This window comes from Cynocephalus volans, chromosome 1, assembly GCF_027409185.1.
Source record: "Cynocephalus volans isolate mCynVol1 chromosome 1, mCynVol1.pri, whole genome shotgun sequence".
NCBI classification, from domain to species: domain Eukaryota; kingdom Metazoa; phylum Chordata; class Mammalia; order Dermoptera; family Cynocephalidae; genus Cynocephalus; species Cynocephalus volans.
Window position 1 is genome coordinate 278,556,437 of NC_084460.1, and position 25,644 is coordinate 278,582,080.

The 25,644-nt window shown below is 34.2% G+C and overlaps 1 protein-coding gene across 1 annotated transcript in view; it reads left to right on the forward strand.

The window, feature by feature from the left end:
- SPAG16 (sperm associated antigen 16) overlaps positions 1 to 25,409 on the forward strand; it is a 909,927-nt gene extending 884,518 nt beyond the window's left edge. The window contains exon 16 of the mRNA XM_063105549.1: positions 25,234 to 25,409. Coding sequence (XP_062961619.1) covers positions 25,234 to 25,409 — 176 coding nt within the window. The remainder of the gene's footprint in view (positions 1 to 25,233) is intronic.
- The last annotated feature ends 235 nt before the right edge of the window (positions 25,410 to 25,644 follow it).

Consider the following 25,644-nt stretch of genomic DNA (forward strand, 5'->3'; position numbering starts at 1 on the left):
AAACTGAGTGGAGAATAAAAGCATGTGCATTGAAGGAGTGCCAAAGAAGGAATTTTTTGGATAAGTCTTTGGGATGAGTTTGCATTCTTTCAAGGTGACTGTATGAATAAACCACATATACTGGTTTTAGAAGTTCTGTTATATTTGCTACAAAATTAGCCACATTCTTTCCTGAGAACATTGCCTGTATTAATAGACCGCTCCCGAGGCCTTTCACAAACACATGCCTCAAGAGAAGCAGATAAGAAGAGAGAACATAAAAGCTCAATGACCTACCAATGGGGTGCCAGGCAAACCATCTCTGATAAATAAAAGGCTTCCCAGTATATCACCCTGAAATTATTTAAATCAATCACATTTTGAAACCAAGGGGAACATTTCTCTTTAGATAAGACAAACTTAAGATGAACACAGAAGCATATGTAACTCACAAGAACATAATATAGTCAAGACAAGTCAAGCCAAAACTATTTCTCTAGACTTCTATGCAGGTACCACTTGATCGTGACAGAGAAAAATCCAATACACATTTCAAAACAACTTATCATAAAAAGAAATTAAAGCAGATTCATACCAGGGGAAAAAAAATGCTTTTGAAATAGCTAGTTCTACCAAAATTTGTGCAAGCTAACTTGCATGATAGATTTTATGCCAACAGCATTTTCCAGCAGGAGACTCTAAAGTTCCAAAAGGCAGAATTTCATAGCAGTATAACGCTAATGATTACAGTGTGTGTGATGGTAGTTTCAGCCTCAGCTCCAAGCATGAAAGCAGATGCCTTTCTCTTAGGAACTGTGACAGGCTGATATTAAAGAGCAGCATGTGTCAGAAGACGTAGGAAATCAACTGGCCTCTTTGACAGATTTTACAGTAGAATGTTTGTACTGTCAAGGCGGTGGGTATGACAAACCTGAAAGATGACAGTAATGGGAGTGTTTAGGTAAGAGAACAAGCTTAATAGAGATGACACTGTTGACAATAACATGCTTATGTTAAGAGTACTGGCTTTTGTTTTCCACTGGAAATTTCAAAGCCTATTTTTTGAATCTGTTTTTTCTAAATCTTACAAAAACACCTTTTAGATGTTTGCAGGGGCAAGAGACTAAACTGTCAGTTGTACTGTCTCATTTGTTTATCAAGATACCTCGCACCATCATATCATTGATATTTATCAGTCAGGGAATTAGTCTGTACTGAAGCAGAACTTATGTAGAATTTTGTAGTGACTCTTAAATTTGGAGAGCACTTCAGATTAACCTTGGAACCCAAGCTCGGGAATGGTTATTACCCAACATTTGTATTGAAGCCCAACACTATGTTCAGAGTTACTTGTAATCATTCTAAACTAACTATCCCATTATTATGTACCAAAAATAAAATGTATGAAACAATACAAATCTTCTCTACACAAAAAAATATAAGTTTTATATTTCTTACATTTCTTTAGATATTCAAGTTAATTACAGTGTCTATATCACACCTCTGTCAGTGGCCTACTTCTTTAGTTATTTAAACTCTTCCAAAAATATTTTACTCTAACTTTGTATGCATGCTCAGTAGTAGAGCATTTGGGAGAATGAATTGATGCTAAATGAATGGGTATGCTTTTTAAAAAAAGAGTCCTTTTCACTTGTGGGCTTTAATACTCATGTAATTATAATGATTTCAAATTCTCTCAAGGCTAAAATTAAACTTGGCTTCCTGGATAGCCAAACAAGTGACTATTCTTCTACACCACCCAGCTCCCATTTTATCTCAGGCTCACTTTGAGCATAAATTGGTTAAAAACAGTCATATTCTGAATGCTAAATTAAATATCACTAAAAAAAGTATAAATGGAAGGGGAACTTAAAACCCAACACCATCCAATCAGAATGACAGCAGAGTGTGACACCCTCCTCCCCGATGAAGTGGGAGAGGCAGATGGTGGTAAGAGGACACAACTTTGGCTCTAGAGGGAAGTTTTGGTCATGGGGCTAACGTCCAACTGGATGGAACATGTGGAGCCAAGAGGAAACTTACCAGAAGCACAGTTCCAATGGAAAGCCAGATCAGAGGAAAAAGATGGTCCACTATTGAGCTGCCAGTCTATGGAGGGTTTGGTGAAAGAGACAAGTCCATGTATGAAACAGATAGGCAGCAACAGGAAGCTCACCACAAGAAAGGAGGCTTAAAGCAAGTGAAGAGCAAAGCCCAGAGAAATTCCTGAGGTAGAGGGGAAGCTAGGGAAGACACGTGATTAGATATCTGTGACTTTAGAGGTGATGGTTCTTGAGAGCCCTTAAGGGCTATTGAGGACCCTTTAATAAATACATTATTAATTATTAGAGATCACAAAACTGTGACCTGAGCTTAGACAGGCTATGTGCATATGGTTAGAGTACAGACCTTGGACCCAACTTCCTGGCGACTTCCTGGGTGTGAATTTTGATAGCCTAGCTCCAAAGCACAGGGAAGTTTCCTTAAGCTCTGTGGCTTTAATTCCCACTTCTCTAAAATTGGGGTAATCATTAGGATGATTTTGAGGAGTAAATTGGATAATACATATAAAATACTTATGGAGAATGAAGGTCAGGTAAGGAAAAATAAAAATAATTTGGAGCTTTATCTTTTCCATTCAAAATTAATATTTCTTAGGAAAATTTCTTGTGAAATAATTTTTAAAGTATACTCTTAACTTAGATTACCTAATTTATTGAATAGAGTATAAATAGAAAAATTGGCACTACTTTTTAACCAACCAAAACGTAAACATCACATTGAAGAATGGGATAAATATGGTAGATTTAATGCAAAGCCCCAGTGCAATGTCAGTAAAGAATTAAAAGGCTATAAACACACAAGGACAAAGAGAATGGACAGAATACCACAGTGGACTAGTAATGTCAACACGTGAAAAACAGATCTTGGAGTGGTAACTGACTTACTAAAGTAGAGGAAGCAGGGACATAAATGCCCGAAGAGAATGTCAATATAAACAAGTTAATTGCACCACAGAGTTCCCTAATAATTCTGGAATTGTTGTCACTGCTACAAGGAATTTAAGGATGATGCATGTATTTGACACATTGTAAAAAGTTTAGAGCCAACCCTGCTTGACCAGGCAACCAGCCCTCTGAACCACAACCCTCAAGAGAAAGGTTTGTTTTCCAAAAGAATTGAGTCAAAGGGGGCTCTGGATTCAGGAACACAGGCATAAATGTAAATATAGAATAGGTATTTTGGCCAACAGGATTCTTTCCACCTTCCCTCTCATACGGTTCCTGGAACACAGGCCAACAGTCATGAAACCACAAATTCGGTGATAGAGAAATTGAATAGGACCCAAAGAAAATGCCTACAGATACTGACGTTTGAGGGTCTCCCAATGAAAATGTCAGCTTGCCTCCCAGTCTCAGAATTTTACACCCTTACTCAGGAACCCCCTAAGGATGTGCTTTTCCTGTGCAACCAAGCTCTTGTTTTAGAGTTACAGTCTCTAGAAAATAAGAATCCAAAAAATAAACTTGATGCACTTGACCCTGAGAAGAGCAGTATTGAAAGAAGTTCTATAATTAAGGAGGGACTGTGGGAGTAATTAGTGACAGGTACTTTAAAAAGTTCATAGGAAAGTAGAATTAAAAGATAATATGATTCTTTTCATGAACTTTTTGAAGTTCCCTCATACTTTGATACCTCGTACTTTCTATACATTCATATAGAAAACTGTAGTGGATTGAATTAAGTCCCCCCAAAACTCATTGAAGCCTGAGTTGTGTTCCTCAAGTTTTATGTATTAGAAACTTAGCCCCCACTGTGACTGTTAAGAGGGTGGGAAATTCTATTACGGTAGTTGAAAGGTGGAGCCTTGGAGAGGTGATTGGATTGTAGGACTGCACAGTAATGAATGTGGATTAAAGATGGTGGTCAGAGGCATGGTTCTGAGGGCTTTAAAAGAAGAGAGTCTCTCTCTTTCTCTGCTTTCTCTTACCTTCTTGCAATGTGAGACCTCTGGGTCACTGTCACCACCACCAGGTGAACTTTGGACTTTCCAGACTCAGAAACCAAAAGCAATAAATTTTATTTTCTTATAAATTACCCAGTTCCATGTATTTTGCTATAAGCAACAAAAATGGATGAATACAGAGAACTGGGACCAGAAAAATAGGGTGTTGCTTATAACAAATACTTGAAAATGTGGAAGCAGCTTTGGAACTGGGTGTTGAGGAGAGGCTGAAGAAATTTGAAGGAACAGACTAGAAAAAGACTAGATATTAATGAAAGTTTAGAAGACAAGAAAACCAGGGAAAGTTTTAGAGACTGGTAAATGGTGGCGAGCAGAATGCTGATAAAAATATGGACAGTAAAGGCCAATCTAAGGAGGTCTCAGAAATGAAAAGGGACTTATTGGAAAGTGGGGCAAAGACCACTCTTACTGTGAACTGGCAAGGAACTTGCCTGCATTATATCCATGCCCTAGGACTTTGTGGAGGTTGGAACTTAGGAGCTGTGAACCAGGGTATTTGGCAGAAGAAATTCTAAGCAGCAAAGCATTAAGGAAGGAAGCTATATGGCTACTTGTAACAACCTATGATGAGTTACGCAGAAAAGCCAAATGAAAATCTGCAGGCTTGCCATGTGGTAGAGAAGCAGAGAGCATTTTCAGAAGAAAAATTCAATCACAGTAAGATTAACACAAAAGTACAAGACTAACAAGAGATGGGGTAAAAGGCCTGAAGGCATTGCAGAAGCCTCTGGAGCCAACCCTTCCATTTCAGGCCCAAAGACCTAGGGAGACAGAATGGTCTTGGGGAACAGGCCTGGGTGCCTTCCACAGGCTTGATGGCCAGGGCCACCTTGAGAAGCTGCTTCCAGCACCAAAACTCTGGCTGCTTTGGCTGCTCCAGCTGCGGCTAAATTGGTCCCAGGTGTGGCTGGACCCGCAGTTTTGGAAGATAGAAGCTGGAAGCCTTGGCAGCATCCACATGGTGTTATGCCAGAGCTAGGAAGGTTTGGGAGCCTCCACCCTGATTTCAGAGGATGTATGGAAAAGCCTGGGGGCCCAGGAAGAGGTCTGTCACAGGGGAGAAGTCACCACAGACAGCCTTCACTAGAGCAATGCCAAGTGAAAACGTAGGCTCAGAGTAGCAATGGAGAAACCCTAACAGTGCCAATTCTAGTGAAGCCATGAGAGTGGGACCACCACGGAGACCCCAGACTTGTGGAGCTATCAGAATGGAACAGTCACTTGGGAGAGCTGAAGTGTGGCCTGTAACCAGGAAAGCCATAGGAGCAGAGCTGCCCAAGGACATGGAGACCCAACCCCCACACAAGCCTGCAGAGGAGGTCAAACATGGAGTCAAGGCACATTAACAGCTTTGAGATTTAATGTCTGCCCTGCTGGGTTTTGGAATTGTTTGGGACCTGTTACAACTTTCTTTTGCCCTATTTCTCCCTTTTGGAATCGGAATATGTACCCTACGTTTGTCCCACCATTGTATCTTGGAAGTAGATAACTTATATTGATTTCTCAGATGGGACTTTGAACTTTGGACTTTTGAGTTGAAACAAGTTAAGACTTTGGGGATGAAATGAATGTATTTGCATGTGAAAAGACATGAGTTTTGGGAGGCTAGGGGTGGAATGTAGTAGATTGAATTATGTCCACCCAAAACTCATTGAAGCCTGAATTGTGTCCCCCAAGTTTTATGTATTAGAAACTTAGCCCCCACTGTGCCTGTTAAGAAGGTGGGAAATCCTACTATGGTAATTGAAAGGTGAAGCCTTGAAGAGATGATTGGATTGTAGGACTGTACACTAGTGAACGGATTAAAAATGGTGATCAGGGATGTGATTCTGAGGGCTTTAAGAGGAGAGTCTGTCTCTCTGTGCTTTCTCTGCTCTACCATTTTCACAATGTGATACCCTGGTGTCACTGTTGTCACCACCAAGACCCTCACCAGATGTGTTCCCTGAATTTTGGATGTCCCAGCCTCAGAAACTGTGAGCAATAAGTTACATTTTCTTATAATAACCCAGTTCCATGTATTTTTTTATAAGCAACAGAAGCGGACTAATACAAAAAATAATTTAAGAAAAGAAAAAGATCTGGGAAGTAATTTTGTACAAGAAGGGATATATAATAATACCCCTAACTCAGCAGTCAACTGTGTGTTCATAGTCATAATAATGAACTATTTAATGTGTTAATACTAAACCTAGAATTGGAAGGATGGAAAGATGAAAAGCAAATGTAAGTACCCAAGAGTCTAATATTTTCCCTTGATAGCAAGTCCATAGAAAATGTCTGAAACTGATACAATAAGAAATAGTGGTAGAAGAGAGTAGAACAGTGGTTACCAGAGACTGGGAGCGTAAACAGAGAAAGGTTGGCGAATGGGTACACAATTCAGTTAGATGGGAGGAATAAGTTCTGATGTTCCACTGCACAGGGTGGCTATGGTTAGCAGTCAAGTTTTGTATATAGCATAATACCTTAAGGGGGGGCTTTTAAATGTTTTTGTCACTAAGAAATGATAGATGCATGAGGTAATTGATACACTAACTACCCTAACCCAATTATTATACAACATATATGTACAATATATGTATCAAAACATCAGATTGTACCCCATAAGCATGTACAATTATGTCTCAATTAAAATTAAGAATAAAGTAAAAAAAAAAAAAGAAATAGCAGTAGAATACATTATTGTTTAATATGGAGGCAAATGCCAAAAGAAACAGCTAAAAGGATTTAAAATGGATACTTCTGGGAATAGGCCTGTGTGGTGGGAGAGGGTTTAGGGCAGAAATAGTTTTTTATTAGAAGCCTGTAGGACTTGATATCTTAAACCATGTCATGTGTTTCCTCAATAACAATTAAAATTAATTTAAAATGCAAATATCTTGTATGGATGAAGTCTTTTAATCTCTCTTCTTGAAATTACGTTAAGGATATTTTCATAAATCTCACATAGTTTATAGGTAGCTTTTCCTTATTTTGGTTGAATGTTATAATACTGTTTTCCTACAATTGTGTCTTGTTTTTTGGCTGGCAGCCCCTAAAAGAAATATGCAAGATTCATTTATTCTTGCCATGTCCTGTCTATCAGCAGGTGGAGAAGCTTGGTTCAATTATATCAAGAATTGAGTAGAAAAAGTTTTTTTCATTGACAGGATCATTGAATAATAAACAAAAATGATAAGACATTGATTTGATTAAGTAAGTAATAGGTAAGAATTAGGATTTCCAGGCCTTAGAAAATATTAAAATATTTTTATAAATATTTTTCACTGAAATAGAATAATAATTACCTAGTAAAATAAGTTGTCATACATATCAATTAGTACCATTTAAGTCAAAATGTACATGTGGAATATGTGCAGAGTTAAATATAACCCTATATATCTTTTGAGGTACATTTGGATTTGATTGAAAATAAGAATATTTTAGATCCTTCATGCTTTATAACACTCATAACACGAAGCTGAAAAAAAATTAAAATATTAGACATGAGACATATTGATGGTATTGATTAATTTCTAGAAAAAAGAAACATATCAAAGCTTTAGAATTGTTCCCAAAAAATTTTTAAAGGGCTAATATTGTGCTATTTTGAAAAGACTCCTAATTTAGCTCAAATATGTCTATTTTTTTTTAATGGAATCTCTCTTCAGTCATGGGAAATGTGTCATCAGAACTATGTAATAAATGTGAAGCAGATGGTGGAAAAATTATCTGGTGTATTTGGACACTACCATTGGCCAGTTCCAGAGTATGGGTCAGGAAATTTATTCTGTGTTTTCAATCTGCTTTCTGGTTAGGATGGGTAGTGTTTTGTTTTGTTTTTTTAATAAAAATCTTTGTATTAACTTAATTTCCATTGTACAAGCCTCATCTAAAATAAGCATTTCTCTCTCCATCTCTAGCTCTGTCTGTCTCTAAGTCTATTTGGAGCTATACGTGATGATTTTAGGAATCTAGCAGGTTAAGCTGAGATTCATTTTCTAATAACAGCAAGGCTTGTTCCTATCAATTCTTTGAGCAAATTACTATACCACTGTGAAAATTTAAGTATTTAATTTACTTAAAATCATATGGCATAGCCCACAATTTAAGGGATACATTGAATTTTGGGATGCTGATTCAGAATTACATACAACAGTAAAAGATTTTGAAAAGACATTTAAATCACCTGCTTTTCAGCACGTAAAATAACATTCCAAGTGATATGCATTTTACTTTTAATTACAATTAAAAATGAGCTGTTAAGCTTATCTCGGTTTTAAGTTTTTGTTTTTGTTTTTAAAGACTTCATCTTTGTAGAGCAGTTTTAGTTTCACAGCAAAACTGAGAGAAAGGTACAGAGATTTCTCATGTACAGTTTATCCCCACACATGCATAGCTACCCCCATCATCAGCGTCCTCTACCAGTGGAGTACGTTTGTTATGACTGATGAATCTACACTGACATGTCATTGTCATCCAAAGCTCATAGCTTACATTAGGATCAACTTTCAGTGTTGTACATTCTATGGGTTTGGGCATGATGACATGTACCTACCGTTATAGTGTCATAAAGAGTACTTTTACTTCCCTAAAAATTCTTTGTGTTCCTCTTAGTCATCCCTGCCTCCCTCCAACCCCTGGCAACCACTGATTTTTTTCACTGTCTCTGTAGTTTTGCCTTTTCATAACATCATATAGTTGGAATCATGCAGCAGCATCCTTTTCAGATTTGCTTCTTTCATTGAGTAATATGCATTTATTGTTCCTTTATGTCTTTTCATGTCTTAATAGGTCATTTCTTTTTAGCACTGAATATTTCATTGTCTGGATGTACAACAATCTATTTATCCATTCACCTACTGAAGAACATCTTGATCGCTTCTAGGTTTGGGCAATTATGAATAAATCTGTAAAATGTCCTTATGCAGGTTTTTATGTTGACATAAGTTTTTAAATCCTTTTGGTAAATACCAAGAAGCACGATTGCTGGATCATACAGTAAGAGTATGTTCACTTTTTTAAGAAACCACAAAACTGTCTTCCAGAGTGACTGTACTATTTTGCATTCTCACAGCAATGAATGAGAGATCCTGTTGCTTCACATCTTCAACAGCCTTTGGCCTGGTCAGTGTTCTGGATTTTGGAATTCTAACAGGTGTTTAGTGGAATCTCACTGTCATTTTTATTTTGATTTCCATCACAACATATGATGTGGAGCATTCTTTTATATGCTCATTTACCATATGTATATTTTCTTTGGTGAGGTGTTTGTTGAAGTATTTGACCCATTTTAAAAATTTTATTTTACTTGATGCACTGTAATTGTACATGAGGTTCAATCTGATGTTTTGATATCTATATATGTTATAAAATGATTGGGTGAGGGTAGTTAATGTAACCATCACCTCATGCATTTGTCATTTCTTTGTGGCAAAAACATTTAAAACCTTCTTCTCTAGCTATTATGTAATATACAAAACTTAACTGTTAACCATATTCACCCTACTGCACAATAGAACACCAGGACTTATTCCTCCTCTCTAATTGTAATTTTGTACCCGCTGGCCAATCTTTCCCTGTTTTTTCTTCTCCCCTCCCCTTCCTGGTATGTTGCTCTGCGTCACATGGGTTTGTCACCTCTCTTCCACTGGGTGACGGAGACACAAAAAGGATTACTCAAAGCCCATTTCTTCTGAGCAGTGAGAGACCCCAAATGGGTTAATCTCCTGGAACCTTCAAAAGAAAGGCATTCCTTCCTTTGAAAATTAACCACAAACTGGAGTTCTTTCCCCATATTTATTCTCCAGGCCCTAAATTTACAGAAAAGGAACATAGGTGGTTACAAAAAGAGCAGTAAGATAATTGTCATGGCAACAGTCATTAGCTTTAATTGCACCAAGGGCATCTATCCTTGGAGCCAGTAATTATGCTGTGTTACAATTCTTATCTACAACAGAGACTTTAGCCTGGGGAAAGTTTCCTGTCTTTTGCAAGCTTAGCATTCCTATATGTAATTTTAAAAAGTTAGGCTAAACCTGAGACTACAGGGCTTTGGAAAATAGGCCCTATGAAATACATTAGTATATTCCACACTGGTAACCACTCTGGTAACCACTGTTCTACTCTGTCTCTATAATACTAACATTTTTATTATTAGATTCCACATTTTAAAATCAGGTTGTTTTCATACTGTTGAGTTTTAAGAGTTCTTTTTATAAAATATAACTGTCCTTTATAAGTTTTTTGCAAATTTTTTCTCCCAGGCTATAGCTTGTCTTTTCATTGTCTTGACAGTGTCTTTTGCAGAGCAGATATTTTTTTATTTTAATGAAATCTTCCAGTTCTGTTTTTTTTTTTTAAACACACTATCATATTTAGAATCTTCAGTTATTACTATTTGGCTCTGTAGGTGTTAACAGAATTAATTAGACACATCATATGTATACCTAGTTCTAAAACACTGTACTTCTCTGATAATAATCAAACATTTTTAGTTCTAAAGATAAGAAATGACTACACGGTAACCATGCTGATCTTATTATGTGATTAACATTTTAAAACATTTTATTTCTATCATTTTCAAACATACATTAAAGTGGAAATAATAGTATAATAAACCCCATTTACCCATCACCCAGGTTCAACAACTGTCAATATTTTTCCAATTTTATTTCATCCGTCTCCTCTCCTCACATTTTCATGTGTTTTAAGATTCTGAAAGAATTTCTGAGGAATTTATTTTTAAGTTTAAATATTGACCACAAAAAAAAGTAGTGTAGTTTTAAAGATAATGATTTCACAGAATAACATTTATCTATTTGGTTTTATATATCTTTATCTTTTGTGTTCTAAAATGCTCTTTTATTTTAGAAATAAATGAAATAATAAAATTTTAATTTATTACTACTCAGAATTTTTTATAGAACCACAATAAAATCTTTTGAACATATACAAGATTCTCACTGAAACTTAAAATATATCAACCTACATATAGAATAGCCTCTAAAAAAAGTTTGCTTAAGTTTTTCCTAAAAATCCTGAGATTATTAGGAAAGGCTTATAAAAACTATGATACATGTTTTTAATTTAAAAGATTATAACAATTTTATTATCTTTAATTTAATAAAGAAAATTTAATCTAACTTGCTAGGATGGTATTTCTTTGAGGGTAGTATAGTGTGGTATACGAATGACACTCAGATATTAATAATCATAGTATCTAGTATATGCAAATGAGGCCTGGCCTGAATTTAAAAAAATATTTTCCATTTTCTAATGCACGTTGCTTGTCACATAGGTGCTCAAGCTCTCTCTGTTCCTTTGAGACTCTAATTTCATCTCCACCCTCCCTGCAGTTTGTCCTTGCGATTTTTAATTTTGTAGCCCCACTGTAAATAAATGTACCCTAAACACTGGCAGTCTGTCTAAAAAAATAATTGCATTGATTTCTTGATACAGCCAGATGCAGTTTATTTGCACAGGAGTCTTTTGGAGGTAAGAGGGTGGGATGAGATGGATTGTCAAATGGAAAGATAATGGAAAGTAAAGCATTGTTTCCATGGCCTAGAATATGGCTTATTTTGTTTGTTTTCTTCTCTAATGCAAAAATTGGCTCCAAATTGCATATCTGGAATGACTATCTGAAGTATATACATATTTTCATGCCAAGTGTCCATTTCTCCTAAAATAAAAGCATCTTAATCTCTCTTTGGGGTAATTCTCCTTGTGCACTCTCCAGTGTTGTAGTAGACACTCAGTCCCGGCCTTCTCAGTCATGTCCTTCCATCTGCCAGCCATAGTGATTGCTTCAGGGATAAACACAAGATCCATGCTAGCCAGTGAGACAATTTTTACCCAACATAAAGCTTCTGGGCAATAGAGGCACTCTTTCAGTAGACCTTGAATTTGGGAGGCTGTGAGCCTGGACCTGCTAGAACCACCTAATAGAAACAATCTGCTTGAGAGTCACACTGCAGAAAGCAGAACTGAGAAACAGTGAAAGAGGGCACCCTTAATAACATCATTCCAACCTCTTGGTCCAGCCATTTTTGGAGTCTACTTATATTTCTGTGTAATTTTTCCCTTTGCCTCTTTGAGTTGACTTTCCATTACTTGCAACTGAAAATGTTCTAATATTCCATCTATTCAGAAAAGTCAAACTCTATTTTTTCTAATAATTGTAATGTCAACTTTTCCATTTTTATGCCTCATGTATATATCATGTGTGCCTCATGTATATATCATGTGTGCCTCATGTATATATCATGTGTGCCTCATTAATTTAACCTCAATTACTTGTTGGTGACCTTAATATCAAATTTTCTACTAGCTTTTGGCAAACATAAATTTGATCCAAATGGAATACCAGGTTAAGAGTGAGAAAGTGTGATGGGGAGAGGCTAAATAAAGAATAAACTATTCACATTTGCTTTAAATTTTCTATGAGGTACAAAGTTAGGCCATCAAAATACAATATACTAGAATGCTACTTTAGATTTTCATAAAGATGCTTTCAAAGAACTTTGAGTTAATATAAATTTATTTAACACTTCACGTAGCAGCCAAATTAGCTTAGCTTTCTGGCATAACGATTTTTGTTTCCCTTCAGGCTGTGAGCTGGAGAAGTATTATAGACAATCTTGAGTTGGCCTCCTTGTTCTAATACCAGCATTGCTGTCTTGAAGAAGTTGTTCCACTTCTCTGTGACTCAATATCTTCCTCTGTAAAATGAAAATAATAATGTTTACTTCATACATGGTTGTAAGGAACACATAATACAACATACATAAAGTATTTAGGAAAAAGTATATAATACATGGAAGCTAATAGTTTTATTACTAACCACTTCAAATCATTGCGAAAGTGTCTTTATCTGGTTTTGGTATCAGGGTGATGCTGGTCTCATAGAACGAATTTGAGAGAATGGCTTCTGCTTCAATTTTTGGAATAGTTTGAACAGAAGTAGTATTAATTCTTCTTTAAAGGTTTGATAGAGTTCATCTGTAAAGCCATCTGGTCCTGGGCTTTTCTTTGTTGGAAGATTTCTGATTACTGCTTCAGTCTCATTGCTGGTTATTGGTCTGTTCAGTTTCTCTGTTTCTTCTTGGTTCAGTGTTGGTAACTTGTATGTGCCCAGAAATTAATCCATGTCCTCCAGGTTTTCATATTTTGTTGGTGTACAATTGTTTATAATAATCTCTAATGATTCTTCGTATTTCAGTGGTATCATTTGTAATGTCTCCCATTTCGTTTCTGATTTTTGTTATTTGGACCTTCTCTCTTCTTTTTCTTGTTAACCTAGCTAATGGCTTATCTATTTTGTTTACCTTCTAAAACAACCTATTTTTTGTTTCATTAATCTTTTGTATTTTGGGGGGGTCTCTATTTCATTTAGATCAGGGTGGCTTAATCTTGATTATTTCTTTCCATCTACTAGTTTTGGGATTGGATTATTGCTGTTTTTCTAGTTCTTTAAGGCATAGTGTTAGATCATTTATTTAAAAACTTTCCATTCTTTTGATGTAAGCATTTATTGCAATAAACCTTCCTCTTAGTACTGCTTTTGTGGTTTCCCATAGTTTTTGGTATGATATATCTTTATTTTCATTAGTTTCAACCAGATAAAGATACAATTAAAAAAGAAAATTATAGGCCAATATCCTTGATTAACATAGATATTCAAAAATCCCAACAAAATACTAGCTATCACATTATAGCAACACATCAAAAAATTATATACCACGATCAAGTGGGATTCATCCCAGAAATGCAAGGTTAGTTCAACATACACAAGTCAATAAATGTGATAAACGACATCAACAAAACCAAGAACAAAAACTATATGATTTCTCAATTGATGCAGAAAAGGCATCCAACAAAATTCAGCATCCCTTCATGATTAAGACTCTCAGAAAATTAGGTATAAAAGGAAATTATCTCAATACAATAAAAGCCATTTGTGACAAACCAATTGCCAATATCATCCTGAATGGGTAGTGTTATGCCTCTGAATTTTTTTTTTTTTTTTTTTTGCTTACGATTCCTTTGGCTATTCAGGGTCTTTTGTTCTTCCATATGAAGGTTTGAATTGCTTTTTCTATTTCTGTGAAAAATGTCATTGGTAATTTGATGGGGATTGCATTGAGTCTGCAGATTGCTTTAGGTAGAATAGAATGGGCATAAGAACAGGAATAAGACAAGGATGCCCACTCTCACCACTCCTATTTAACATACTACTGGAAGTACTAGCCAGAGTAATCAGGCAAGATAAAGAAATAAAGGGCATCAAGATTGCAGAGGACAAGGTCAATCTGTCCTTGTTTGCTGATGATATAATCTTATATATAGAAAAGCCTAAAAAACTTTTACAGCTGATTAACAATTTCAGTAATGTTGCACAATAAATAATCAATACCCCCAAATTAATAGTGTTTTTATATTCTAATAACAAACTAGCAGAAAATGAAATCAAGAAAACAAAACCATTTACAATAGTCACCAAAAACGTAAAATACCCAGGTATCAATTTAACCAAGGAGGGGAAAAATCTCTACAAGGAAAACTACAAGACACTACTGAAAGAAAATAAACAGGACAGAAAAAAGTGGAAAGACATACCATGCTCTTTGATTGGAAGAATTAACATCACGAAAATGTCCATTCTACACAAAGCAATCTACAGAGTCAATGCAGTCCCCATCAAAATACCAGTGACATTTTTCACAGCAATAGAAAAGCTATCCAAACATTCATGTGGAACAACAAAAGACCCCGAATAGCCAAAGCAATACTAAAAAAATAAAATAAAATAAAGCCAGAAGCATAACACTACCCAACTTCAAATTATATTACAAAGCTATTGTAACCAAAACTGCATGGTACTGGCATAAAAATAGACACTTGGATCAATAGAACAGAATAGAAAACCCAGGAATCAACCCACATACTTATAGCCAACTGATCTTTGACAAAGTCAGCAAGAACATACATTGGGGAAAAGACTGCCTCTTCAATAAACAATGCTGGGAAAATTGGACATCCATATTCAGAAAAATGAAACTGGATCTGTACCTCTCACCATATTCAAAAATCAACTCAAAATGAATTTAAGACTTAAATATAAGACCTAAAAGTATAAAATTACTAAAGGAAAATATAGGGGAAACACTCCAGGTAATAGGACTGGGCAAAGTCATTATATAAGACCCCAAAACCATAAGCAACAAAAGAAAAAATAAATAAATGGGATTATATCAAACTCAAAAGCTTCTGCACAGTGAAGGAAACAATCAAAAGAGCAGAAAGACAACCTACAGAATGGGAGAAAATATTTGCAAATTATGTATCCAATAAGGGATTAATATCCAGAATATACAAAGAACTCAAACAACTATACAGTAAAAAACCAAATAATCCAATTAAAAAATGAGCAAAGGAGATGAATAGACATTTTTCAAAGGAAGACATATAAATGGCCAACAGGTACATGAAAAAATTCTCAGCATCACTAGTCATTAGAGAAATGCAAACCAAAACCACATTGAGATATCTCACCCCAGTTGGACTGGCCATTATTAAAAGGACCAAGAATAACAGATGCTGGCGAGGATGCAGGGAAAGGGGAACTCCTCTACACTGTTGGTCGGATTATAAACTAGCACAGCCATTATGAAAAACAGTATGGTGGTTTCTCAAATAACTACAGATAGAGCTACCATATGATCCACCAATCCCACTGCTGGGTATATATCTATATATCCAGAGGAATGAAAATCATTGTGTCGAAGGGATACCTGCACTCCCATGTTCATTTCAGCTCTGTTTACAACAGCCAAGATACGGAACCAACCTAAATGCCCATTGACAGATGACTGTATAAAGAAAACGTGCTATATAGCATATATATATATATGGTGGAATACTACTCATCCATAAAAAAGAATGCAATTCTGCCATTTGCAGCAATGTGGATGAATCTGGAGAAAATTATGTTAAGTGAAATAAGTCAGACAAACAGAAATACCATATGTTCTCACTCATAACTGGCTGCTAGGAAGGAAGAGAGGAAGGAAGAGGGAGAAGGGAAGGAGGTAAGAAAGAAGGAATGAAGGAAAGAAAGAAAAGACCAAAATAATAAGTTTAACTTTCAGAGGGAGAGAACAAACCTAAGGAGGCTAGAGATGGGGGTGCGGGAGGGATGGGGTTTGGGAAAGGATAGGTCGGGCAAAGGGCATAAAGAAATATCATGATTTGTAAGAATGAATATGCTAATAATAAATAAAAATTTTTAATTAAAGAAAGAAAGTATCATATCCATTAGGTGTCAAGTCTGTGAGGCTTCCTCAGGTAACGAGTAATGAAATGGAATTTAGAGCTAATCTCTCTATTATTCTAGAGAGTTTAATTTTTTAAAATCAGAAAATTATAATGTGTTTGAACAAATTAATTTAGCCACCCCAATATACAGTATTTTCACATTTGATATTCTAGCTTTTGTTTTTCTGTTGGGGGAGGTTATCCATCTTGACTATAATTATTTTATCACATATTTGCATCTTTTTTTTACTATAACTATTAATGGTGTGTTGATGCTGATTTATCACTTAACCCAACAGACAATGTTGCCCTGGAGTAGGTAAGGATGAAGTTCTAAAAATAAGGATGTAATCATAATTCACCACCTCAACATTGACTAACAGAAGCTGAGAGTATTTTCTTCCTCAAAGACAAACTTCCACATTCAGAAAGAGGGATTCCTTTATAATGAAGTTAGTTATGACAGCAATGTAAATTAAGAGAAAAATTCCCAAAATATTAGAAGTATGATTTTTAGAGTCTTGAAATGTAGTAATGTTATGGTTCAAATAGTACAAACTAGAACTACTATAAAGGTGGTTTTATTACTTCGTAATAAGATCAAAATAATTAAAATTTTAATTAAATTTGTGCTATTAAAAAAAAGCCTTTGGGTCCTTTTCCTATTCATGAACAATGGGGAAGAATACATCACAGCCTGTGATTTGTTCTGAACTATACTTTGTTGAGCTTATTTGACCCTCAGAACTGAACCAAAACTCGAGTTTCCTCGATATCAGCAAAAGCTTTTCTGAAATGTTTGCAAAGCTCCAGGTGCATGGGGGCCCTAAGTAAATATTATTCCAACACTGATCAGCTGCTTAGGTGAAGACCAAGTTAGGAAACAGGTCTACAAGGATTTCTTAATGAAAGCAGGTGGCTGTTGATTCTAAATAGATTCAATAATTAGGACATTTTTTAGGACTTTAGGTGCATCTCACTAGGGATTTCTATAATATTCAGAAGACAGCTTATGTAGAAAAGCACCTGTTCAAGAAGATATTCATTCATGCTCTCCTAATAAAAGAAAAATATTTTTAAAACTACACATGGTAACACCAAAAGTTCTGTCCCTAGTAAGGAAGACTTTAATTTGGGGATTTATTTACCTGCTATAGTTTAAGAACTGCCTTCCTAAGCAACACATGGATTTCAAATAAAAGACAAAAAATGATTATTATATTTGTTTGAAACTGTTTAGAGCAAACTTATAAAACATACTCTGGAAAGAAAAATTCACTTACTTAAAAAACATTCCATACCAACTTGAAGTAATAGTAAATTTTTTCCTCAAATTCCCAATTTGTCATATCCATTAAACATATTACATATTCTAAGTGAAGTAAACATATCTGTTTGACTAGAGTCCTAAAGTAAGATTTAAAAGCTTTCCCTGTCCTCTCTGTGGTCATTTTTATGACATGAGCTTCTACCATGAGAGATTTTAAATGTATTTATTTTTTAGTCTATTTTTATACTTCCACACCAACTAATTTTGTTCAAGCATTAATACCCGCAAAAGAAAAGTTAGGCCTTTTAGCAAGAGTATACATAGTAAAAGAAATACTGGAAAAGTTTATAAATTGTTACTAGCGTTTAGGCAAGTTAAATTCTCAAGTAAATTTTTTTTCCTCTGAAATGTATTGATTAGCAGTAGGGCGCAAAATAAACTAAATCACATTTCACATCTCCTTCAATAGTATTTCTGAAATTCTGAGTAATGACTCAGGTTGAGCCATTAATGCAAATCCTCAAAATTTAAGTAGTTTCTTGATACTTTTCATTTTGAAGCATCTTTTGAAGAAACAACAGATGCATCTCCACATGCATTCAAAAAATCAATGCAATTAATCAATAATGCTCTCCACAGGTAATAAATGGTGAGAAGCCTTTCTGCCTATCTATATTGATCGAGAGAATTGCTTCAAATTGGTTTTGATGTGTATAGAAATCACTTCCTTATTGATCAAAGCCTCTCTTTCCCTCTCTGATATGTTATTTCATATATGGCGCACAATTGTTTTAGACTCCCTTCTTGTATGTTTGTGATAAACAAATCTCTTATGATCGGTGTATGAGACTAATTTGAATGAAATATAAATAATGGGTGTTTTTGTTTCTTTGGGGGAATATATTGCTCAAAATTTAATCAAAGCTTGAATAATCATGAAAATTAGTAAAGTTATTTTAATGAGAAATGTAATGATGTATTTCATTTACATTTTTATTATTTATAATAAGCTGAAAAGTTTTGAGTCTGCTTCTGTTTCTTATAGCAGAATTTCATTAGTGCAGACACATGCATCTAATCCAGAATGACACCTATTCCTGACAGTATAAGTAATAGAAAGCGCATAGTTTTAGTCAACTGTTGACTCATGATATCGCTGGCAAATAATATTTTTGTAACATTTTCAAACATATAGTGAATTTTGTAATCTTTTTGCTAATATATGTGTTCAGTGTACAGATATAAAATACTAAGAAAAATGTCTTCTAAATTAATTTTCTAAACAAAGAGAAATTTGAAGTTTCAATAGATATAGCATTTAATGAGTCTCATTAAGAAGGACTGTATTCATCTTTGACCCAACAAATGTGTGTATCCATAGCCTTGGCTAACAGTGCCTGATAACAGGTGGCTCATTGGGAAAATTTTATTAGCTCAATTAAGGAGTTCTCCAAGGAAGCTCAGCTTCTAACTCTTGGCACATTAGGGTTGTAAATTATTTCTCCAACAACAAAAAAATATTTGTATCAACATGATTTTATAAATGTCATAACCAACATCACCTATTTTCTTTATCTGTGTATTCCATTACAAAATGACATAATTTTAGTCAGTGAATACACTACCATGGAAAGTGTTGTTGAACCATAAGTTCTTAAAACTTGGCTTTATTGAAAAATTTCATGCATCACAATGATTTTTACTTCAAATTTTAGGGAATATGAATTGTCATATTGACAGATGAACTCCAATTACTCTAACTTAGATAATTTTACAGTAGTTTATCAATCTCACAAATTAATTTTGTCTTTTCTTAATTATGAAAAAATCTTTTATACAAAAGCAAATTAAACTGAAATCTTTCACCACAACAAGGACTGTTTCTCTTTTCAGGAATAATTAATGTAAGGAATTGAGCAAAATACGTTCATTGTATTCAGAAATATGAGTACTATTTGTATGAGGCAGAGAAGATGTTTGTCAGTATGGAAGATATATATGTTTGTCAGAAAGATAATATATTCAGGTTTGTTTCCCTTAAAGAAAAAAATGAGATGATAATTTTTTTATTGATCTTAATATAAAACACTTACCTAAAGATGTGGAGGTGTTTTTTCTGCTCAGTAAAACACTGTTGAAGGGCCGGCCCATGGCTCATTTGGGAGAGTGCGGTGCTGATAACACCAAGTCAAGGGTTAAGATCCTCTTACCAGTCATCTTTTTAAAAATAAAAATAAAATAAATAAATAAAACACTGTTGAATGCTTGGTACATTGGATGGGTTCTTGGAGCTCTAAGAGAATAAAGGCAACCTTCTTAAGTTAGTCATTTATTCCAGGAAGTTAGTTGTACAAGCAGATTCATGGATTCAATAAATGCCATTAGGGTAACCACAGAAATGAAACTTTTGAAATATTTCTTGTACTTAAACAGAAATTAGTTCTAAAGTATTCCCAGCAACAAGCATAGATTCAGCTGGAAACTGGAGCTGCACACCCAAGAGATGGGTACTCTGAGTCATGTTGCATTTTAGTAAGGCCAGCTGAATCACAGTGGGAGAGATGATACTGAGCCGATCAATAAAAATTCATCCAGAGGTATTAGGGCGTGACGCAGAGGATAAGAGCACGAGCTCAGGAATCACATAGACTTCAAATCCGGACTCCACAACTTACAAGCTGTGTGGCCTTGGAGAAGTTGCTTTTATCTCTCAAAACTTCATTTTTCTCCTCTATAAAGCAGAGACTATACAAGCACTGTCCAATAGAAATGTAAATAATACACATATATAATCATAATTTTTAGTAGCCACATTTTTTAAAAACAGGTAAAATTGATATATTAATATATTATATACATTTTATATGTATTAAAATCTATTTTATTTAATATATATCCAAAACCATCTCAACATGTAATCAATGTAAAAATGATTAATGAGATACTTCACATTCTTTCTTCATAATAAGTCTTTGAAATATCATGAGCATTTTTCAATTATAGCACATTTCCATCTGTATTAGCTGTATTTCAAGTGCTCAATAGCCACATTTGAGTCATGGCTGCAATGATGGATAGTTCATAAACCATGTAGGACTTAAAAGGACATAATACAGTAGTTGGTAAATAATAAGCACTAAAAATTGTAGTTGTGAAAGCTGTTACTATTATCCACTGAGTATTGAGAGTATTGACTACAACAACCTGTTTGCTAAGCTGGAGGGAATGAAAAAATTCATGGCCCCGTCCCTGAGTAATTACAAAGTTAAGGATGTAAGACAAATACACAAATAACCATAATTTATGGCATCTTACTACCACATGAATCATATGAATAAACTGCAATAAATGCTCAGAAGAGGAAGATTTTCTACCTGGGATGCCTTGTACCAACTAGGTGAAGAAAATAACTTTGAACAAGAATAGATGGGCTGACCTTTTGTTGTGAAGGTAAGGTTGGGGACCATGGAGACAGCTAAGGAAAGTATTTCACCAGAGGTAATTACAGAAGCAACAATCCAAAGGTGGGGAAGTGAAAAATACATTCAAGAGATGATGTCAGTAAATGGTGGCTACCGTTAGCTCATTCCAGTAGATGCAAATGTCAAAGAAATGGGCTCATATCCTTTCTATTAAAAAATATCGTAAGAATCATTGCAATTCTATTTATGAAACACTGTAATTCTTCATGCAACAAGCATGTATTAAGCACTGATTATGTCAAGTTCCATGACTGTAAAAAATATTGAAATTGTAGGTAGCATGAAGAACTACTAACCTTAAGGAAGGTTTGTCTAGGCGAAGAAGCAAGTATGTATTGAAAAGTTTAAGATAACTCCTGGTTATTCTAAGTGAATGCTCTCAAAATCAAATCGAATTTTCACACATTTATGTATCTGAAATTAATTAAAAATCCTTTAGTTTGAAAAAAATGCCAATATTTCATTTTCATATTTTATTAGCTTGAGATTAATAGTTTCCAACTTATGTTAGTTTACCCAAAGTAATTATTGTGCCCAGATAAAATTTTACCACTGGATTTTCATGGGTTAATTCATGCTATAAACTTCTTCAAGAATTCTATTGCTAGTGATGCTTAAATTAGTAAATACATTCAAATATTTAAGGTTTTATACCAAGTCTAATTGAGACTGCTTGGCTCAAGATATTTGTGGAACTATTTTTCCCCAAAAAAACTGCTTTTTAAGACTAACTGTAAAGAAGCTATACTGCTTTAAGAAAGTTATACATTGATTTGTAACTACAATTTGAGAGACCCACTAATTCGTAAAAGTTGATTGGCTCATTTAAGACCAGAGTTGTCAATACTTTGAGGTAAGAAGAAATTTAGTTCCTGTCTTCTAAGCCAGAAAGAGTTGGTGAATTCATCCAATAGGTTAGAATGGATAGCAATACATGTTATCCTCATTGAACCCTATTGGTCAATAAAAAAGGTATTGATTTACTCAATAAGAAAATATGCTAAAGTCTTGGTAGATGAAAGTAGTATTGATTACATTTTTTAGAGACATGTGAATGAAGAGGTTAGTCCTAATCACTCACTGCTGGTATATACTGATTTATTTATATAAATAACTAGCAATTATAAAGTTAAATCAATCTTCTTCCCAGACTCTTTATTTTCTTCCCATTCTGTGAAAAGTTTGGACATTCTAATAACCTGCATTAACAAAAGCAAAGAAACAAGTCACTATTTTACATAAGATGTTTAAATATTTATATTTTTAAAAAGTACTTTGTGAATCAATTTTGGCTATTTTTATTTTTAATAATGATGATAAACTATACTACTTTGTGGTTTTTAACTATTTATTTTCATCTATGTGGTATTTGTGGAGTGTATGCATTTATAATTTGGTAAAATTATTATTTTAAAAATACTACACTAAATATCATTTTAAATAATCTATTCAGGAATTTCATGTTACAATTATTTTGGTTATATTTTGTTTTCTAATATTTTAGTAAAATATTTAATGTAGAAATAAATATAATTTATAAACTTTTATTATTTCATATTTTAAAAGAGGCATATTTACTTTAACATGCACTTTATTCATGCAAGTTTCACATACATTCTTATGGTATTATTTAAAATTTTACTTTTACCATACTTTCATTCCATTGACCAAGTTCTGATGTAGATAAATCTTCTGTTCTTCCTAAATTTACCATTAAGACCCTGGCATTCAAATGGCAAGAGATTTGTACCATGGTTTGTTTTACATTACCAGTCACCAGGATATTTAGAATGAAAGCCATGAGTTTCTCTTTAAATACTCCACTTTTAGAAATGCTACCAGGAATCATATTGAGATTTTTTTTTTTTTTTTTGAGTGCGGCCTCTCTCTCACACCAGCTAGATACTAATGTAGCAGTTGACACATCTTGTTAAGTAATTTTGAAAATCTTCTAACCTAGAAAGAGTCAGCATCCCCATTCCCAGCAAAGCCAATCTTTAAGCCAGACATTATGTGCTGTGTAATAATCCAATATGCTTTAAATAAAGTTGAACGTGATTATAAATTTATACTCATTTTATGAATTGGTTGTGAGATATATTGTCTTTCAATTTTCTGAAAATGAGTTCAGGTAAACCTAAAAAACCTTACCATAGTGTTGCCAACTCAGATGTCTCATAACAAAGACAAACTTTTGAAACACCTGAGGCATGGTGCTGCTGAATTGTATAATCCTATTGTTAAGTTCCAGTATTATCATTTTCTCCATTTTATTGAACAAACTTTCAGAAATTACCAAGAACCTTCATAAATATTTCCAATTATGATTTTTACAGATTTGACTTCAACAAAAGATAATGGTTTAAAGTTGAATTATTTCCTTTTTCTTTATTGGCTTTGGTTCTGCTTGATTTTACTTGGTTTCAAAAGTAGAAAATAATATTTGCTGCTTTCCAAGATGTTGTATAAAGACCACAAGAAAGGAAGTTATTTGTTTGATTCTTTACTAAGTTACAAACAGCAATTGCCTATAGAGTGAAGCTGAAAGTGAAACCCATATGTAATGCCTCTGTCAGCAAAGACTTACTAGAAGAAAGTCTATAAAAAATATTCACATCTGCTGCTTTGGACACTCTAATCCATCCTAAGGATCTTTGCTGTGTCAGGCTTTGTTCTAGATGAAGAAGCCCAGTAGTTATAAAGGTCTGCAAGTAGGCCATATTTATCATGGTTAGCTTTATCTTTATAACTTTTCTCTTTTTATACATATTAATAATGATTTGGGATATATTTTGTGATTAAATATTTCACTGTGGCTTTCATGGTGATATCATTCTAGAATTCTTATTATCAAATGGACAAATTCTATTTTCACAATATATCACTTACCTAAATTCTGTCAAGAAGGCATCATTGGTAACAATGCTATATTGAATGTGGAAAATATAGAGGCTAAAAGCCCAGGTTCGGGATTCGAAATGCTTGTGATTAATTGCTCGCTCGCTTTATACCTAGGGTGTTATGGTGAGCAAGTCACTTAGCCTTTCTGGCTAACCAGCACAGGGATCCAAATCCTTGACCTTGGCTCTCTTCACCCACATAAAGGTGTTAATACTATTTTTTAAATCACTAGATTAGTGTAAGGATTGTATGGGATTATCAACATCTGACACTTAATATGGAATTTAGAACTTTAAAAGACTTTAATTAATTTTTAATATTATTACTGGAATAATAATATGCCTTCTAAGCGTGATTAGATAATCCCATGGATTGTACTAATGTCTTACTTATTTATCCTTAGTACTGAACTTATGTAGACATATTCTATTGCTTTTACTTGCCTTCAGGTTCCCTGATAGTATGCTACTGGACTTCCTTAATGAAAGTATTAATTAAAATTGGATTCCTGATTTGTTTTTACTTCAAGGAAATGATTCACTATACAATATAAGTTATAAAAGTTATAAGAATACCCTGTGTTGTATTTACCTAGCCTGTGTAACAAAAATTTAGTTTCACAGAATTTTGAATTTTAAGTTAGAATAAAAAAGCCGAAGGCATTTTGAAACACAGGTATTTTTCATTTCTGCTCCAAAGAAAAGTTGCGGAGTTTCTGAGTAATTTTTAAAACAGAAATGTATACTATTATAGTTTTAAGCAATGATTTAGCATAATTATAATAAAGTTTAAAGTAGTATACAAATTTTAAGATACAAATTATTCATGAGATATATATCTGTATAAATATATAGTATACATTTGCCATAGACAAATTTTGAGAACTACTTAACATATAATTGATTTGGAAGAGAAAGTTGCCTTGCTTAATTGTTGTCAATATCATCTTCTCAAAGTGATTTATTAGTCACAAATATAAGGAGAATAGCAAGGCATTTGATGACTTCTGCATATACAGTATATAAAGAACATTAGACTTTATTTCCTCTTCATAAAATTTTGTAATCTAATCACTGATGTGTCTTAATTTTGACTCAGTTTATATCCTATTCAGACAGGAGCTAGTTCATGTTTAATTACTGACATCTCACATAAAATGAGAGTCTGTTGGATCACAATTGAAACAAAACAGTATGTTTCATTGATAACAAACTGAATGCTTCTGTGACTGCTTGAAATAAAACTTTGATTCGATCTCTCTCTTTTTCTCTCAGGTCGAGTTTTAGCTCAGGCGAGTGACAATGGTGTTATCCATTTGCTAGATCTTAAATCTGGGCAGATTCACAAACTGATGGGCCATGAGGGCGAGGCGCACACGGTCGTGTTTTCTCCCGACGGGGAGAGTCTGTTTTCCGGAGGTTCTGACGGCACCGTTCGAACGTGGTCTTGACGCTCAGCATATCCCACTGCGGACTTCCCTGTAAGGCTTGCAAACGCTTCCTGTAGTCCCAAATCAGTAAATAACTGGTTAAATATCCCAGCAGGTAACATTTAAAATTAGCTTTAAAACATGCTTTGGACATATATTTCAGTGCTCATACTGTTAACCATAATAATAAAAAAATAGTAACAATAACTTTCTGCGCATTTATTTGTGTCTGGGTCTTTTCTCTCATTTTGGTAAG